The sequence below is a fragment of the Pongo pygmaeus genome, chromosome X, assembly GCF_028885625.2.
Source record: "Pongo pygmaeus isolate AG05252 chromosome X, NHGRI_mPonPyg2-v2.0_pri, whole genome shotgun sequence".
Taxonomy (NCBI): Eukaryota; Metazoa; Chordata; class Mammalia; order Primates; family Hominidae; genus Pongo; species Pongo pygmaeus.
Window position 1 is genome coordinate 19,931,125 of NC_072396.2, and position 20,579 is coordinate 19,951,703.

The window sequence follows — 20,579 nt, forward strand, 5'->3', positions numbered from 1 at the left end:
GAGGCGGAGGTTGCAGTGAGCCGAGACCGCACCACTGCACGACTCCATCTCAAAAAAAAAAAAGAGGAGGGGAAGAGAAAGAGGAGGGGCGAGATGGGGAGGGAGAGAGGGAATAAATCACCAAAACAAATAAAGCAACATGTTTAAGATCACTAAACCTGGTTAGAGATTACGCGGTTGTCTGCTCCATTATTTTTTTGTACCTTTCAGTAGGTTTGAAATATTTCATAACTAAAAAAAGATTTTAAAATGTATTATTAACCGGCAACAAAATAATTATCATAATCATTTCAAACAATCTTTTATTAGATGCTTAATGAAATTCTTGGAAATGGCATGTTCACAAATTCTCAAAACATAAATATGGAACACAATTATCTGAAGTTCAATTTCCAAGACAGTCACATATTTCACTCATGACTCTAAGATGGTCATAACATTAAAACAAAAACTCAATGAAAAGCTAAAAGCAATTCTGCCTTTTTGATAAGTTTTAAATATCAATTAGTGGCCTTAGAGGCAAACCAAAGCTTAACAGGAAACCACGATGAATTCCAAGTTTCCACTCGTGGTGCTACATTGTTTTAGAGGAAAGTTTGTCCACTTTGGCACTAGAGACATTTTGGGCTGGGTAATTCTTTATTGGAGGGGGCTGTCCTGTGCATTGTGGGATGTTCAACAGCATCCCTGGTCTCTATCCAGCAGATGCCAGTAGCGCCACCTTCTCCCCAAGTCATGACCACCAAAAATGTCTCCGGACATTACCAGATGTACCTTAGGGGGACAAAGTTGCTCCCAATTGAGAATAACTACCATAGAGGATACAGCCAATGATCTGTGAGTGAGCTGATCTATCACTTGCTGGTTTCACATAAGACTGATGTTTATCCCAACATTTAAAATTACTCTACGGTTTTCTTCAGTTCAGAGTATTCAATAGTTAAATAGCGCCAATCCCTAGTTTTTTTCCTAATCTTAAAAAAAAATGGATTTAGCATATCTTACTGGAAATCTGAGTCCATTAGTGACTTCATTTGTTGCCTCAAAAATTATATCTAACCAGAAGTTCAGCCGCTCTTGCCTGGGCGAGTGTTCAATAATGGGTTTCTTGAAGCGTCGAATTAGTAACAAGTTCTGAACTAATGATCGCAGGTACCTGGAAAAATCACAAACAGCAATATATTGGATTCCTAAAGAAACTGAATTCAATTCAAGTCCCTTTAAAACAAGCTTTCCAAAAGCTTTTATTCACTTAAATTCATATTATGTCATGAGTGCTTCATAAACGAATGCTCAGCAGCCACAAAACTAAGAAAACCCAAGCAGTAGGCAAAGTAAGTCCATCCAACAAAATAACACAACGTGGCTTTTTACCAACATTGAACTAACCTCAATTTTAGTACCTACTGCCTAAAATGTGGAGATTGGAAAGCATGTGATAACTGTTTTAAATAACAAGGGCAGGCACAGCTGACTCTTGAACAACACAGGTATGAACTGCGCAGCTCCACCTATACACGGACTTTTTTTTCCCAATAAATACACTGGAAAATGTTCTGGAGATGTGCGACAATTTGAAAAACTTTGCAGATGAACTGTGCAGCCTAGAAATATAAAAAAAAAATTAGAAAAAGCTAGGTATGCCATGAATGCATAAAATATATGTAGGTACTGGTCCATTTTATCATTTACTACCCAAAATATAAACAAATCTCTTATAAAAAGTTAAAATGTACCAAAACTTACACACACACTTACAGATTGTATATGGCACCATTCCCAGTCAAGAAAAATATAAACAAATGTAAAGATGTGGTATTATATCAAGACTGCATAAAATTAACTGTAGTGCATACTGCACTACTGTAAGAATTTCGTAGCCACCTCCTGTTGCTATTGTGGTGAGCTCCTGTTGTAAGTATCTGCTTAAAACTCCACCGTGTGGCCAAGTGCGGTGGCTCACACCTGTAATCCCAGCGCTTTGGGAGGCCTAGGCGGGCAGATCACCTGAGGTCAGGAGTTCAAGACCAGCCTGGCCAACATGGTGAAATCCTGTCTCTACCAAAAATACAAAAATTAGCCGGATGCAGTGGCAGGCATCTATAGTCCCAGCTACTCGGGAGGCTGAGGCAGAAGGATTGCTTGAAGCTGAGAGACGGAGGTTGCAGTGAGCTGAGATTGCGCCACTGCACTCCAGCCTGGGCAACAGAGCGAGACTCTGTCTCAAAAACAAACAACAAAAAAAACTCCACCGTGTGAGAATGATCATTTTTGCCTGAGAGGTTCGTCTCTCCAGTAAATTGCAGATCATAGTAAAAAGTGATCACTCACGGTTCTCATGCATTCTTCATTGTGTTTAGTGTGACACCATAAACCTTGAATAACACCATGGGACCCATACAGAGTGCCACTAGTGATACTGGAAATGCTCCCAAGAAGCAGAGAAAAGTCATGACATTACCAGAAAAAGTTGAATTGCTTGATATGTATTGCAGACTGAGTTCTGCAGTTATGGCTGCTGCCATTTCAAGATAAATGAATCCAGCCTAAAAATCACTGGAAAAATAGAAAAGGAAATTCATGAAGCTGTCACTGCAGTTGACAGTGGTTGTGAAAATCCTGCACTTTTTGCAAAATATAAAATACAAAATATTGTTTATGTTATTGGTAAGGCTTCCAGTCAACAGTAGGCTATTAGTAGTTAAGTTTTTGGTGAATTTTCAACTGAGCCCCTAACTCCCACATTGTTCAAGGGTCAGCTGTAGTTCAAAGTTCAAAGCAATTACAAAATGACAAAATTTCAAACTCATTTTCTTTTTAATTAAACATGTTATTTTGAGGTAATTTTAGATTTACATGAAGTGCTAAGAAACAATGGCAGCATCTTACAAAACTATAGTACAGTTTTTGGTGGAGCCAAGATGGCCGAATAGGAACAGCTCCAGTCTACAGCCCCCAGCGTGAGCGACGCAGAAGACAGGTGATTTCTGCATTTCCAACTGAGGTACCGGGTTCATCTCACTGGGGAGTGTCAGAAAGTGGGTGCAGGACACTGGGTGCAGCGCACTGAGCGTGAGCTGAAGCAGGGCAAAGCACTGCCTCACCCAGGAAGCCCAAGGGGTCAGGGAATTCCCTTTCCTAGTCAAAGAAAGAGGTGACAGACGGCACCTGGAAAATCGGGTCACTCCCACCCTAATACTGCACTTTTCCAACGGTCTTAGCAAATGGCACACCAGGAGATTATATCCCGCGCCTGGCTCAGAGGGTCCTACGCCCACAGAGCCTCACTCATTGCTAGCACAGCAGTCTCAGATCAAACTGCAAGGCAGCAGCCAGGCTGGGGGAGGGACGCCCGCCACTGTGGAGGCTTGAGTAGGTAAACAAAGCAGCCCGAAAGCTCGGACTGGGTGGAGCCCACCTTAGCTCAAGGAGGCCTGCCTGCCTTTGTAAACTCCACCTCTGGGGACAGGGCACAGCCAAACAAAAGGCAGCAGAATCCTCTGCAGACTTCAATGTCCCTGTCTGACAGCTTTGAAGAGAGTAGCGGTTCTCCCAGCACGCAGCTGGAGATCTGAGAACTGACAGACTGCCTCCTCAAGTGGGTCCCTGACTCCCAAGTAGCCTAACTGGGAGGCACCCCCCAGTAGGGGCAGACTGACACCTCACACGGCTGGGTACTCCTCTGAGACAAAACTTCCAGGGGAACGATGAGGCAGCAACATTTGCTGTTCATCAATATCCGCTCTTTTGCAGCCTCTGCTGCTGATACCCAGGCCAACAGGGTCTGGAGTGGACCTCCAGCAAACTCCAACAGACCTGCAGCTGAGGGTCCTGACTGTTAGAAGGAAAATTAACAAACAGAAAGGACATCCACACCAAAACCCCATCTGTACGTCACCATCATCAAAGACCAAAGGTAGATAAAACCACAAAGATGGGGAAAAAACAGAGCAGAAAAACTGGAAACTCTAAAAATCAGAGCGCCTCTCCTCCTCCAAAGGAACGCAGCTCCTCACCAGCAATGGAACAAAGCTGGATGGAGAATGACTCTGACGAATTAAGAGAAGACGACTTCAGACGATCAAACTACTCTGAGCTAAAGGAGGAAGTTCGAACCCATGGCGAAGAAGTTAAAAACCTTGAAAAAAAATTAGACAAACGGCTAACTAGAATAACCAATGCAGAGAAGTCCTTAAAGGACCTGATGGAGCTGAAAACCACGGCACCAGAACTATGTGATGAACGCACAAGCCTCAGTAGCCGATGCGATCAACTGGAAGAAAGGGTATCAGTGATGGAAGATCAAATGAATGAAATGAAGCGAGAAGAGAGGTTTAGAGAAAAAAAGAAAAGAAACGAACAAAGCCTCCAATAAATATGGGACTATGTGAAAAGACCAAATCTACATCTGATGGGTGTACCTGAAAGTGACGGGGAGAATGGAAACAAGTTGGAAAACACTCTGCAGGACAGTATCCAGGAGAACTTCCCCAACCTAGCAAGGCAGGCCAACATTCACATTCAGGAAATACAGTGAATGCCACAAAGATACTCCTCGAGAAGAGCAACTCCAAGACACATAATTGTCAGATTCACCAAAGTTGAAATGAAGGAAAAAATGTTAAGGGCAGCCAGAGAGAAAGGTCGGGTTACCCACAAAGGGAAGCCCATCAGACTAACAGCTGATCTCTTGGCAGAAACTCTACAAGCCAGAAGAGAGTGGGGGCCAATATTCAACATTCTTAAAGAAAAGAATTTTCAATCCAGAATTTCATATCCAGCCAAACTAAGCTTCATAAGTGAAGGAGAAATAAAATCCTTTATAGACAAGCAAATGCTGAGAGATTTTGTCACCACCAGGCCTGCCCTAAAACAGCTCCTGAAGGAAGCACTAAACATGGAAAGGAACAACTGGTACCAGCCACTGCAAAAACATGCCAAATTGTAAAGACCATCAAGGCTAGGAAGAAACTGCATCAACTAACGAGCAAAATAACCAGCTGACATCATAATGACAGGATCAAATTCACACATAACAATATTAACCTTAAATGTAAATGGGCTAAATGCTCCAATTAAAAGACACAGACTGGCAAATTGGATAAAGAGTCAAGACCCATCAGTGCGCTGTATTCAGGAAACCCATCTCACTTGCAGAGACATACATAGGCTCAAAATAAAGGGATGGAGGAAGATCTACCAAGCAAATGGAAAACAAAAAAAAGGCAGGGGTTGCAATCCTAGTCTCTGATAAAACAGACTTTAAACCAACAAAGATCAAAAGAGACAAAGAAGGCCATTACATAATGGTAAAGGGACCAATTCAACAAGAAGAGCTAACTATCCTAAATATATATGCACCCAATACAGGAGCACTCAGATTCATAAAGCAAGTCCTTAGAGACCTACAAAGAGACTTAGACTCCCACACAATAATGGGAGACTTTAACACCCCACTGTCAACATTAGACAGATCAACGAGACAGAAAGTTAACAAGGATATCCAGAAATTGAACTCAGCTCTGCACCAAGAGGACCTAATAGACATCTACAGAACTCTCCACCCCTAATCAACAGAATATACATTCTTCTCAGCACCACACTGTACTTATTCCAAAACTGACCACATGGTTGGAAGTAAAGCACTCCTTAGCAAATGTAAAAAAACAGAAATTATAACAAACTCTCTCTCAGACCACAGTGCAATCAAACTAGTACTCACGATTAAGAAACTCACTCAAAACCGCTCAACTACATGGAAACTGAACAACCTGCTCCTGAATGACTACTGGGTACATAACGAAATGAAGGCAGAAATAAAGATGTTCTTTGAAACCAACGAGAACAATGACACAACATACCAGAATCTCTGGGACACATTCAAAGCAGTGTGTAGAGGGAAATTTATAGCACTAAATGCCCACAAGAGAAAGCAGGAAAGATCTAGAATTGACGCCCTAACATCACAATTAAAAGGACTAGAGAAGCAAGAGCAAACACATTCAAAAGCTAGCAGAAGGCAAGAAATACCTAAGATCAGAGCAGAACTGAAGGAGTGAGAGACACAAAAAACCCTTCAAAAAATCAATGAATCCAGGAGCTGGTTTTTTGAAAAGAGCAACAAAACTTGATAGACTGCTAGCGAGACTAATAAAGAAGAAAAGAGAGAAGACTCAAATAGACCCAATAAAAAATGATAAAGGGGATATCACCACTGATCCCACAGAAATACAAACTACTATCAGAGAATACTACAAACATCTCTATGCAAATAAACTAGAAAATCTAGAAGAAATGGATAAATTCCTCGACACATACACCCTCCCAAGACTAAACCAGGAAGAAGTTGAATCTCTGAATCGACCAATAACAGGCTCTGAAATTGAGGCAATAATAGCTCACCAACCAAAAAAAGTCCAGGACCACATGGATTCACAGCCAAATTCTACCAGAGATACAAGGAGGAGCTGGTACCATTCCTTCTGAAACTATTCCAATCAATAGAAAAAGAGGGAATCCTCCCTAACTCATTTTATGAGGCCAGCATCATCCTGATACCAAAGCCTGGCAGAGACACAACAAAAAAAGAGAATTTTAGACCAATATCCCTGATGAACACTGATGCAAAAATCCTCAATAAAATACTGGCAAACCGAATCCAGCAGCACATCAAAAAGCTTATCCACCATGATCAAGTGGGCTTCATCCCTGGGATGCAAGGCTGGTTCAACAAATGCAAATCAATAAATGTAATCCAGCATATAAACAGAACCAAAGACAAAAACCACATGATTATCTCAATAGATGCAGAAAAGGCCTTTGACAAAATTCAACAACCCTTCATGCTAAAAACTCTCAATAAATTAGGTATTGATGGGACGTATCTCAAAATCATACGAGTTATCTATGACAAACCCACAGCCAATATCATACTGAATGGGCAAAAACTGGAAGCATTCCCTTTGAAAACTGGCACAAGACAGGGATGCCCTCTCTCACCACTCCTATTCAACATAGTGTTGGAAGTTCTGGCCAGGGCAATTAGGCAGGAGAAGGAAATCAAGGGTATTCAATTAGGAAAAGAGGAAGTCAAATTGTCCCTGTTTGCAGATGACATGATTGTGTATCTAGAAAACCCCATCGTCTCAGCCCAAAATCTCCTTAAGCTGATAAGCAACTTCAGCAAAGTCTCAGGATACAAAATCAATGTGCAAAAATCACAAGCATTCTTATACACCAATAACAGACAAACAGACAGCCAAATCATGAGTGAACTCCCATTCACAACTGCTTCAAAGAGAATAAAATACCTAGGAATCCAACTTACAAGGGATGTGAAGGACCTCTTCAAGAAGAACTACAAACCACTGCTCAAGGAAATAAAAGAGGATACAAACAAATGGAAGAACATTCCATGCTCATGGGTAGGAAGAATCAATATCATGAAAATGGCCATACCGCCCAAGGTAATTTATAGATTCAATGCCATCCCCATCAAGCTACCAATGACTTTCTTCATGGAATTGGAAAAAACTACTTTAAAGTTCATATGGAACCAAAAAAAGAGCCCACATTGCCAAGACAATCCTCAGCCAAAAGAACAAAGCTGGAGACATCATGCTACCTGACTTCAAACTATACTACAGGGCTACAGTAACCAAAACAGCATGGTACTGGTACCAAAACAGAGATATAGATCAATGGAACAGAACAGAGCCCTCAGAAATAACGCCACATATCTACAATTATCTGATCTTTGACAAACCTGACAAAAACAAGAAATGGGGAAAGGATTCCCTATTTAATAAATGGTGCTGGGAAAACTGGCTAGCCATATGCAGAAAACTGAAACTGGATCCCTTCCTTACACCTTATACAAAAATTAATTCAAGATGGATTAAAGACTTAAATGTTAGACCTAAAACCATAAAAACCCTAGAAGAAAACCTAGGCAATACCATTCAGAACATAGGCATGGGCAAGGACTTCATGTCTAAAACACCAAAAGCAATGGCAACAAAAGCCAAAATTGAGAAATGGGATCTAATTAAACTAAAGAGCTTCTGCACAGCAAAAGAAACTACCATCAGAGTGAACAGGCAACCTACAGAATGGGAGAAAATTTTTGCAATCTACCCATCTGACAAAGGGCTAATATCCAGAATCTAGAATGAACTCCAACAAATTTACAAGAAAAAAACAAACAACCCCATCAAAAAGTGGGCAAAGGATATGAACAGACACTTCTCAAAAGAAGACATTTATGCAGCCAAAGACACATGAAAAAATGCTCATCATCACTGGCCATCAGAGAAATGCAAACCAAAACTATAATGAGATACCATCTCACACCAGTTAGAATGGTGAACATTAAAAAGTCAGGAAACAGCAGGTGCTGGAGAGGATGTGGAGAAATAGGAACACTTTTATACTGTTGGTGGGACTGTAAACTAGTTCAACCATTGTGGAAGTCAGTGTGGCGATTCCTCAGAGATCTAGAACTAGTAATACCATTTGACCCAGCCATCCCATTACTGGGGATATACCCAAAGGATTATAAATCATGCTGCTATAAAGACACATGCACATGTATGTTTATAGTGGCACTATTCACAATAGCAAAGACTTGGAACCAAGCCAAATGTCCAACAACGATAGACTGGATTAAGAAAATGTGGCACATATACACCATGGAATACTACGCAGCCATAAAAAAGGATGAGTTCACGTCCTTTGTAGGGACACGGATGAAGCTGGAAACCATCATTCTCAGCAAACTATCACAAGGACAAAAAACCAAACACCACATGTTCTCACTCATAGGTGGGAGTTGAACAATGAGAACACATGGACACAGGAAGGGGAACACCACACACCGGGGCCTGTTGTGGGGTGGGGGAAGGGGAGGGATAGCATTAGGAGATATATCTAATGTTAAATGACGAGTTACTGGGTGCAGCACAGCAACATGGCACATGTATAGATATGTAAGTAACCTGCATGTTGTGCACATGTACCCTAAAACTTAAAGTATAAGAAAAAGAAAAAAAAATAACTATAGTACTATATCACAACCAGGATGTTGTCACTGATACAAGGCAAGATAGGGAAATTTCCATCCCCACAGGGACCCCTTGTGTTGCCTTCCCACCATCATGCCTACTTCTCTCCCATCCCACCCCCTCCCTTACTTCTGGCAATCACTAGTCAAACTCACTGTCTTTTATTTTTTAAAAAATTAGAATCTGACTAGGTAGATTTTGATGTTATGATATCTTGACTCTGACCACACCTTTGCTCTTTTCAGGCAAACCGAACTTTTTGGAATATAGTTGCCAGGCAGTAGTGGTCACAACCTCTTTGGTACTAAACGGAATGGTTCAACTGAAAGCATCATAGTATTATTTTGCTCTTTGAGGATAAAAGCTGGAGCTATCCTGGGAAGATAGGCCAGCTAGACTCCAACCGACTTGCTTGGGTACTCAGCAGGCCTGTGTTGTCCCAACTCCATACATTCAAAAGAAAGATCTGGCCCTGGACTGGCTATTGGGAGATCACCTCTAAGCCCTTGGGACATACTGCCAGCTAAGAGCATCTCTGTTTATCTGGGACCTTGGGCCATCCCAGATAGTTTATGCTAACGATATGATTCATAGTCGGGGCCCTGGGCCATACTGTATCAGTTTGACCTCTGGAGAGGTTGGAGAGCTGAGGTATTAATATCAGCTGCATGAGGACTCCATGCCCACATGACCCATCCCCAATAAAAACCCTGGACATTAAGGCTCAATGAGCTTTACTGGTTGGCAAGACTTCATGCATGTTGTCACACATTTTTGCTGGGAGAATTAAGCACTGTTCACATGACTCCACTGGGAAAGGACAACTAGAAGCTTGCACGTGGTCTCTCCTGGACTCTACCCTATGTACCTTTCTGCCTTTGCTGATTTTAATCTGTATCCTTTCATTGTAATAAACCATAACTAAGAGTGTAACAGCTTTTCTGAGTTCTGTGAGTCCTTCCAGCAAATCATGAACCTGAGAAGGGTCTTGGGGACACCTAACAACAGGTAATAACACTGTAAGTCCTGTAAGTGAGCCCAGGTGCTGATGTAATGGGATTGTATCCAATCCTGGGGTCTCCACTCCCTGAAGTCGGCTCCATCTGGCCCAGATAACAGCAATGCACTTTAAGATTAGTACTTTTCAAACAGCAGCCACTCCAGGAGGGCTAGAGGCCCAGCCTGGCTCTGTGTTCTCTCAGCCTCAGAGAACTTTCGAGAGGTTTGAGGGCCAAATTTAAGTTCCTTCAGATTGGGAAGAAATGGGGTCAAACTAAATATGACTGAAGAGATTCCTACCCCTGGTAATCCAGACTGATCCACTGGACTAGGATGTAAGGGATGGCCAATGAACACAAATCGTTAAAAGTAGGTTTTTAAAAGTTATGTAAATAATCCATACACATTGAAGAAAAATCAGAAAACAAAGGTAAGGAAAAAAAAAATAGAATAAAAACGCCTTATAAGGCTATCTCCCTGAGATAACCACTGTCAATATTCTGAAGAAAATCATTCATTATTTATTGATTATACAAATATCTATTGAGCATTTATTATGAGACTATAGCAATCAATAAGATAACCACAATTATTTATTCATTCATTTCCTTTTTTTTTTAAGGGTGAGAAGGGCAGGGTTTATTGGGCAAAAAGGAAATAAAAAGGGAAACAGGGACTCTCAGCAAAGCGAGAGTTCTGCTGGTAGGCTCCCTGCCTCACAGATTGAATTCCCAGTTACCACCCCAGAACAGGGGAGGCCAGAATCCTCCCCTCTGCTAATGGTGTGAAATTCCACGGCTCCACCCCAGTGCGCATGCCTCCCTGTGCACAGGCCGGTCGAAGGTTCTCGGGGAACCCCTTTATACTTGGCTGTCTCACTGGGATCAAACAATCCTCCAGCCTTGACCTCCCAAAGTGCTGGGATTATAGGCATAACCTACTGCATCCAGCCTCCAGTACTTTTATCATTGGTGTTTCTGTGAGATTTCATATATATATATATATATGTTTTTTTTTTTTTTATTATGCTTTAAGTTCTAGGGTACATGTGCACAACGTGTAGGTTTGTTACCACAATTCTAACAGAGCTTCATGTCTACGGGGAAATCCAATACTGTCCACCCCTCCTGGGCCTTTCCCTACAAGTCACATGCCAAACACATATTTTTAATTAAAACAAGATCATATAGAACAGTGGTTCTCAAAGTGTGGTCACCAGAGCAGCAGCAGCAGCAGCTTGTAATTAGTAAGTGCAAATTCTCAGGCGTCCACCCCAGACCTACTGAGCCAGAAATTCTGAGAGTGGGCCCAGCAATCTGTGTTTTCTTTCTTTATTTTACCTATTTATTTTTGAGACAGAGTCTCACTCTGTCACCCAGGCTGGATTGCAGTTGTGCAATCACAGTTCGCTGCAGCTTTGACCTCCCTGGCTCAAGTGATCCTTCTACCTCTGCCTTCCCGAGTAGCTGGGACCACAGGCATGCGCCACCATGCCTGGTTTTTTTTTTGTTTTTTTTTTTTTTTTTTTTTTTTTGTAGAGACTGGGTCTCTATTACCCAGACTGGTCTCAAGCTACTGGGCTCAAGCAATCCTCCCACCTCGGCCTCCCAGAGTGCCAGGATTACAGGTATAAGCCACCACACCCAGTCTGTGTTTTAATCAACATAGGTTGATTCTGATGCACAACAAAATTTGAGAACCACTGATACAGAAAAACCTACCTAGGAACTGGCTTTTCTTATTCTACAACAAACCACAAACACACTTCCACATCTCCAAACATTCTTTCCTGCACATTTAAATGGCCGTGTAAGGCTGTTGCTGTGCCACCGTTTTATTTACCATACCCTATTATTGTTCTTTTAGTTCCAGTTTTCATTTGTGATAAACATTTTCTTGGTGTGCTTTTTTCACTTTATTCTATGCTTTCTCACAAATGCATAATACACCCTAGTAGCCAAGAGTGTTTTGCTCTTGAGGACCCAGACAACCTGCAGAAATTAATAGGATAGAAGGCCTAATCTCAGGGATGGAGCAGGCAGGGATATATTCTGTGTGGATCTGTCTTTCCCTCCCTTCACATAAAAGCAAGGGAATTCTCAGAGCAGTTGTGTCTGTGCTAACTTTGCTTTAATGAAAAGTCAGAAGGAGACACATAGTGATTATAAGGAAGACATTTCAGAACAAGATCATGTATTGAGATGGGTGATGACAACACACAGACACAACTCACCAGACTGGAGGTTTCAGTTTGAACAACCTCTCTGCTGCCTGGACGGCTTTCCCAACATCACTGGCCAGCATGCTGACGCTGAAGAACTGACCCACATCCCAGTAATTGTTCATTTTCTCCAAGCTCCCTTTTCTTCCCAACAAACTGTTCAGCCGGACACCTTAAGAATTTGAATTTTAGATAGTCAGAAAAATCTTTCTTAGTTTCTGTCATATTGAGGATAAGCAAGTATTTTATTTTGGCTGCTGTCTCAGGTGTGCTATAGGAAAAGTAACTGATTGTTCCTTTTGAAATATAATTCTAGTAGGACGGGCATGGTGGCTCACACCTGTAATCCCAGCACTTTGGGAGGCTGAAGCAGGTGGATCACTTGAGGTCAACAGTTCGAGACCAGCGTGGCCACCATGGTGAAACCCCATCTCTACTAAAAATACAAAAAAAATTAGCTGGGCATGGTGGCGGGCACCTGTAATCCCAGCTACTCAGGAGGCTGAGGCAGGAGAATTGCTTGAACCCGGGAGGTGGAGGTTGCAGTGAGCCAAGATCGCACCACTACGCTCCAGCCTGGGCAACTGAGCAAGACTCTGTCTCAAAAAAAAGAATAGAAATATAATGATATAATGCTAGTTATTTCAACGTAATTTTTAATGCCAAACTTGTATAATCAAAGCATCAACATCTGCAATAATAAACACCTTTACCTATCTTCCTTAGTTCTAAGGAAGTTTCAAATTGTTGTCCAGCAACTATCAGCAAAACGGCAAGATTAATTCCCGAATAGAGAGATGACTGGAGTTCAAACCCTTTGCGATACCTATAATTACAGAACCACCAAAGTCTTATTATATTACAACAAAAAATGTTTAAATAATGGTATAAACCAACTTTCTCATGAAAAGTTTTATTTCTCTAAATTTGTTGTTGCCCATTCCCCTCGCCTCCCACCACCACCTTTACCAACAGCCACACGCAGCTCTCTAGTAACTTAAAAAATGTCATAATAGGCCAGGCGCCGTGGCTCATGCCTGTAATCCCAGCACTTTGGGAGGCCGAGGCACGTGGATCGCTCGAGGCCAGGAGTTTAAGGCCAGCCTAGCCAACATGGTAAAACCCCATCTCTACAAAAAAAAAAACCACAAAAATTAGCTGGGTGTGGTGGTGCATGCCTGTAATCCCAGCTACTCGGGAGGCTGAGACAGGAGAATTAGCTTGAACCCAGGAGGTGGGACCTGCAGTGAGCCAAGATCGCGCCACTGCACTCCAGCCTGGGTGACAGAGCGAGACTCTGTCTTAAAAAAAAAAAAAAAGTCATAATAGCAACATAGTAACTTACACTAGGGAGTTTTAATTTTTTTTTGTTCGTAAGATTTTTATTATAAAAGCCTCAATGACTATAGAAAATAGGGAAATCATCATGAAGTACACAAAAGAAATTTAAAATCAATTCTAATCCTACTCCCAAAAGATCACCACGATTTGATGTCTGGAGTGCAGTGGTGTAATCATAGTTCACTGCAGCCTGCAACTCCTGCATCCAAGCAATCCTTCCACCTCAGCCTCCCAAGAAGCTAGGACCACAGGTTTGTGCCATCATGTCCAGTTAATTTTTTTTTCATTTTTTAAAACACAGGGTCTCACTCTGTCACCCAGGCTGGAGTGCAGTGGCACAATCATAGCTGCAGCTTTGAACCCCTGGGCTCAAGCGATCCTCCCACCTCAGCCTCCCAAGTAGCCGGGATTACAGGCATGAGCCACCCTGCCCACCTAAACCTTGTTTCTAAAGTTGGGTTCCAATTCTGCATTGAGTATTTTTTATTACATCGAAATGGCATCAACGGTAGGCCATTTCTCTGCAAGCTGTTTGTTTGCTTTTAACAATATGGAGTTGTTTTTTCATGCAGGAAGTAGTATTGCCAAAATCCTGGATCCTAAATAACTATAGGAGCAGTGGCAAAGTGAGGCCAGTGACAGGGATCTACTGTATCAGGATAAGGAACAGGACACAAAATTGGGAATCCTATTTTTATACCAAAAGTTTAACAGTGACATTTTCACTCTCTTCTTTATCCTTTTCTATACATGAAAAGTTCATTTCTGTTCTATGAACAAGTATGAAAATTATAGGCAGGAAAAAATAACTCAATGAAGTAATGACACAAATGTCTTTAAGTGGCACCATTTATACCAAAGACTTGCTAGTGGTAATTTTGTCACTCATGTGATGGCAAGAGAATTCAACAACAAAATATTAATTCTTGAAAGGAGAAGTTATCATTGAAGTCAGCTAAAATACGGCTTTATCAATTCTGAGGCATAATACAAATACCCTCAGATCAGAGGACACCGAGAAAGTCCTTCCTACCTTAGTCAACAAAATTCAACCTTTTTTTTCCTGTGTTTTGGGAATTTTAAATTCTACATCCTTCTAGATGTGACTGTTTTATTTTCTTCTGCTATGAAAAGTCATACTGAGAAGAGGGCAGAGAGGGTTGCTCCTCCAGAAGTCAAGCAGGCCCAACTTACGGGCAGAGAAGATCTGAACTCCAGGCAGGACCGTAGTCCCAGATTCACCACTAACCAGCCCTGTGATCTTGGACCAGCTCCCCACCTCCCTGAGCCATATGCTACGTGCCTGCACTGGAGAGTGTGGGTTAGATGATATCCAAGATAGATCTTATCCACAGCCACCATGCCCTGAGCAGAAGACGAAGCTTCATTTGCTTCTGCACCTACCGCCACCACCTTCTGAAGCCGCTGGAGAAAAACTCCTAGGACTTTCTTGAAGGAGCCAAAGGCAGTGATTTTCTGACCTGGGGACTGAATTCCCCACCACCATAGTGGGAACACAGCTTTCTGTTTCGGCTTTACCAAACATTAACTTCCCTTCGATACCCTGAGTGACTCCTCTCCACCACATGGTGCATTAGGAACTACTGGAAATTTAAAAAAAGAAAATGAGGTCATTATGTTCCAAGAACTTACACTATGGTGGAAGGGAATAAGATCTACACATAATTAGTGACAGTGGAAGCAAGAATGTGGTAAGTATCTTAAAATCACACAAATTCAAGTCTAGAGGAACTCACAGAAGACATATAGGGCCATCTCACCTAGATACTTGAGATATGACACAAAAATGAAGAGAAATGAGGCCGGGTGTGGTGGCTCATGCCTGTAATACCAGCACTTTGAGAGGCCGAGGTAGGTGGATTGCCTGAGGTCAGGAGTTCGAGACCAGTCTGGCCAACATGGTGAAACCCCATCTCTATTAAAAATACAAAAAAATTAGCTGGGCATGGTGGCGTGTGCCTGTAATCCCAGCTACTCAGGAGGCTGAAGCAGGGGAATTGCTTGAACCAGGGAGGTGGAGGTTGCAGTGAGCCAAGATCATACACTGAACTCCAGCCTGGGTGACAGAGTGAAACTCGGTCTCAAAAAAAAAAAAGAAAAAAGAAAAAAAAAAGGCAAGAGAAATGAAACAGCAGTGATTTGGAAAGGGAGCCCTCAGCATAGAAAACAGCAGGAACAGAGACAGGAGTTTGGAAAACTCCTTAGGAACTACAGTTTAGTTGGACACACACCAGGTAGTGGGAAACAAGGCTAGAGGTAGGTTGGAGAAAGTGTTCAGGATACCTAGAATGCTTATCTGAGAGTCTGAATTTTTATATAGCAGGGAGCAAGGAGCCATGGTGGGTTCTTGAGCTTTAGGAAGAATAAGTTATAAATCTGTGAGGGATAGACTGAGCAGACAGCAAGCAGAGAGTCTACTTGGGTACTGTTAGAATATTCCTGGCAAGAAAGTTAAAAAAAAAAAAAAAAAAGGCAGTGACTGGGGGCAGTGGTGATGGGAAAGGACTGGCAAGCAGTGAAAGAAGGCTCGCAGAAGGGCTGCAAATGGGGCCTGACTGGACAGGGAGGTAAGTGAGTAAAATGAATCCAACACTGACCGAAAGTTTACACCTAGGAGGGTAAAGAATAGTAGTAAGAAAGTAAGACATTGGAAGCCATACCTTGTGGAGAAGAGTAAATGACTTCAGCCTTCAAAATGTTGAGTCTGAAATACCAACATCATCTTGAGGTAGAACAGGTGGACAAAGGGGGGAGATGTAAGGCCATCACTTAGGATGTTGGGTTGGAGAGCTCCAGCTAAGGGTCCCTAGGTGTGAGAGTGGCTGGGATTGTCAGAGAAGTAAGTGCAGATGGAGAGAAAGTGGGGAGGACAGAGCCTCCTGTGTGTATGAAAGGGAGAGAGAGAGGAAGCAGTTAGAATTGAATGAAAGCAGAACAGCAATGTCAAGAGCTCTTATGATGGAAATGAATGATGTGGGCCTGTTGGTTCCACCTTCAGAATACATCCTGCATCCAACTTTCTCAACACTTTTGTCCCCACCACCCTGGCTCAAGCCACCACCAGCTCTCCCCTGAATTACTGCTATACTCTCCTGTTCCCTGCTTCTGTCCTTGCCCCTGTGATAGACTGTTGAATAGCCACAAATTCCTCCCATCGAAATATGCATGCACCTTTGCAATGCAACTTTGCTATTCATCCTAGTCAGAGGTGGAGCACATTCCTCCACTCTTTTGAATGTGGGCGGGCCATGTGATTTGCTTTGACCAATAGCATGTGGCAGAAGTAACCACGTGTGAGTTCCCCAACCTAAGCCTCTAGAGGCTTTGCTGCTCCCTTGTTCACTCTCTTAGAGTTCTGCATACCAGGTAAGAAAGCTGGTCTACCAGGATTAGAACCACATGGTGGAGAGCTGAGGTACAACATCAATAGCCAACACCAGCTGCCAAATATGTACGGGGTCATTTGGATCTTCCAGCCACACCTGACCCTACAGCTGACTTCAGTTTTAGAAGTGAGCCCAGGTGAAGCCAGCAGAAGAAGTACCTGGCAAAGCCACAGAATCATGAAAAATCATGATCATTGCTGTTCGAAGCTGCTAAGTTTTGGGGTTGTTATGCAGCAAGTGATAACTGATACACCCTCTAAAATATATTCTTTGCATAACATTGAGTACTCTTGTTAAAATGCATGTCCAATCTTGTCACTCCTCTGCTCAAACCCTCCATTTGATGTTCCTTCTCACTCAGAGCAAGAAGGTCTTGCCCCCTTCCTGTTTCATGTTGCTCTCCACTCACCCCTTGCTTACTGCTGACCATCCTGGAGTGTGCCTGCCATGCTTCATCCTCAGAGTCTCTGCCCTTGCTGTTCCCTCCGCCAAGAACACTTTCTCCAGTTATCTGTGAAGTTCACTCCCTTATCACTTTCCTATCTTTAGGCACCTTCACTGACCACCCTATTTAAAATTGCAGACCACCCCTCCGAGCCCTCCCCTTTATCCCCTTCCCTGCTTAACCTTTCCCCATAGCCCTCAGATGACATCCTACATGTGTCACTTTCTTTAACTTCCCTCACCAGCAATGCAAGGCCTCCAAGGGCAGGATTCATGTCTGTTGTGTCCATATCCCCACCACCTAGAAAAGTTTCTGGCACACAGTAAGCCATCACTGAACACTGTTAAATACATGAATGAATAAGTGAATGAATGAACAGATCACTGGGAAGATGATGCCCTGGTGGTGGTGGACAAGGTTTTGGAAGTGGGAGCTTGGAAGGAGTGTGCTGGGCCTCCTTCTTGGCCCATAAACAAGTGTACCTGTGGGAAGAGTGTGACCAGTAGAAAACCCTGTTTCTCATGGTTTTCTCTCAAAAAGGCAATCTGGAAATTCCCAGACCACATTTACTACAAATGTTTGCTCACTGCCAGCAGACACATATACATAAGGAAGAGATGCACATCCTTAGCCTATGTGATTGTTCCTTGAAGAGACGCATGTGCTGATAACTCGGGCTGAGGGTTTACCACTCAATGGCGCTGTCTCGGCTGGTGTCATCTTTGCAGTCTGAATCCAAGAAGATGTCCTTGTAGATCCTCCCACACAGGCAGAACATGTCAGGGCCTGGGTGATCACAGCTCTGCAGAACCTGGAGCATGATCTGCAGAGCCTTCTCACGGTCACCTGTGCTGTTTCTCCTGGAAGATAGATGTTATAAGGTCACAAATGAATGAATCAAGACAATGGAATAGAGGCCAGGTGCAGTGGCTCACACCTGTAATCCCAGCACTTTGGGAGGCAGAAGCAGGTGGATCATTTGAGGTCAGGAGTTCGACACCAGCCTGGCCAACATGGTGAAAACCTGTCTCTACTAAAAATACAAAAAGTAGCCAGGTGGTAGTGGCCCACGCCTGTAATCCCAGCTACTTGGGAGGCTGAGGCAGGAGAATCATTTGAACCTGGGAGGCAGAGGTTGCAGTGAACCAAGATCGTGCCACTGTACTCCAGTCTGGGTGACAGAGTGAGATCCTGTTTTTTTTTTTTTTTTTAAAAAAGACAATAGAATATATACGCATTCATCATGCTGAAAGACAGGTGCAAGGATGCTGTACTTTAACAGAAAAATTATTTCTAAATAATAGTTTTCATTTTCCAATGTAGTCACTGCTTAAGATTCACACCAGTAAACCTTATCCAACTATACTCAGTCCCTACTTGATTCTATCTCAACAAGTAAATCATAAGGAAATGAAAAAATAAGTGAAGGGGAAACCTATATAATAAAAAAGACTTAAGAGTCATATCAACTAAATGCAACATACAGACTTTGTCTGGATTGTGATTCAAACAAATCCACTATAAAACATATGAGGCTGGGTACAGTGGCTCACACCTGTAATCCCAGTACTTTGGGAGGCCGAGGCAGGTGGATCACTTAAGGTCAGGAATTCGAGACCAGCCTGGCCAACATGGTGAAACCCTGTCTCTACAAAAATACAAAAATTAGCCAGGTGTGGTGGCGGGCGCCTGTAGTCCCAGCTACTTGGGAGGCTGAGGGGAGAATCACTTGAACCCAGGAGGCAGAAGTTGCAGTGAGCTGAGATTGTGCCACCGTACTCTAGCCTGGGTGACAGAGTGAGACTCTGTCTCAACAAAAAAAAAAAAAAAAAAGAAAAGAAAAGGAAAGACAATTGGGAAAATTTGAGCACTGACACTGAGAAATTGTTCATTTTTAGGTATAATGTAAAACCTAAAAACTGTTCATTTTTAGGTATGATACTGCAATCATGACTATGTTTTATAAGTGTCCTTAATCCTTTTTTTTTTTTTTTTTTTTGAGACAGTCTCGCTCTGTCGCCCAGGCTGGAGTGCAGTGGCATGATCTCAACTCATTGCAACCTCCACCTCCTGAGTTCAAGCAATTCGTGTGCCTCAACCTTCCAACGTAGCTGGGATTACAGGCATGCGCCACCACGCCCAACTAATTTTTGTAATGTTAATAGAGGTTTCACCATGTTGGCCAGGCTAGTCTCAAACTCCTGACTTCAGGTGATCCACCCGCCTCGGCCTCCCAAAATTCTGGGATTACAGGCGTAAGACACCGTGCCCAGCCAAGTGTCCTTAGCTTTTAAAGATACACACTTAAATATCTGAGGATAAAATGATATGTCTCTGCTTTGTAATAAATCCAGCATTGGGGTATAAAGGAGTGGGTGGGGGCAAAGGGGAACAAAATTGGCCATGCAATGATAATTATCAAAGTGGATATGGGGTAGATGGGGGTTTATTATTGTGATGGTTAATTTTATGTGTCGGCTTGACTGGGCTAAGGAAGGCCAGAAAGCTAGTAAAACGTTATTTCTGGGTATGTCTATGAGGGTGTTTCTCGATAAGATTAGCATCTGAATCAACAGTCTGAGTAAAGAAGACCACCCTCACCAATGCAGGTGGCATCACGCAATCCATTGAGGGTACCAAGAGAACAAAAAGGCCAAGGAAGAGTGAATTTTCTTTTTTTGAACTGGGAAATTGATCATCTCCTGCCCTTAGACATTGGAGTTCCTGGATCTTGGACCTTCAGGCTTCAGGACTTACCCCAACAGCATCCCTGGTTCTCAGGCCTTTGGACTCAGACCAAATCACACCACAAGCATTCCTGGTTCTCCAGCTTGCATGGGACTTGCCAGCCTCTAGAATCACCTGAGGCAATTCTCATAATCCATCTCTTCCCTCTAGATCTCTATGCATCCTATTGGTTTGTTCCTCTGGAGAACCCTGCCTAAGATAATTACACTATTCCCTACTTTTAAATATATTTGTGATTTTACATAATAAAAACAAAAACGAAAAAGGTACCCATCCTGACCCAACGATTCCACTTCTAGAATCTGTAATATGTACATCTTTTTTCAAGAATTTTTTGAACAAAGATGTTTGTTATG

General features: G+C 42.6%; 1 protein-coding gene across 1 annotated transcript in view; it reads right to left on the bottom strand.

Moving 5' to 3' along the window:
- MAP3K15 (mitogen-activated protein kinase kinase kinase 15) overlaps window positions 1–20,579 on the bottom strand; it is a 157,229-nt gene that overhangs the window by 55,091 nt on the left and 81,559 nt on the right. The window contains exons 7-10 of the mRNA XM_054471806.2: window positions 18,165–18,335; window positions 12,996–13,108; window positions 12,295–12,454; window positions 1,006–1,156 (exon numbers count right to left, since the gene is read on the bottom strand). Of these exons, the coding sequence (XP_054327781.1) occupies window positions 1,006–1,156; window positions 12,295–12,454; window positions 12,996–13,108; window positions 18,165–18,335 (595 nt within the window). The remainder of the gene's footprint in view (window positions 1–1,005; window positions 1,157–12,294; window positions 12,455–12,995; window positions 13,109–18,164; window positions 18,336–20,579) is intronic.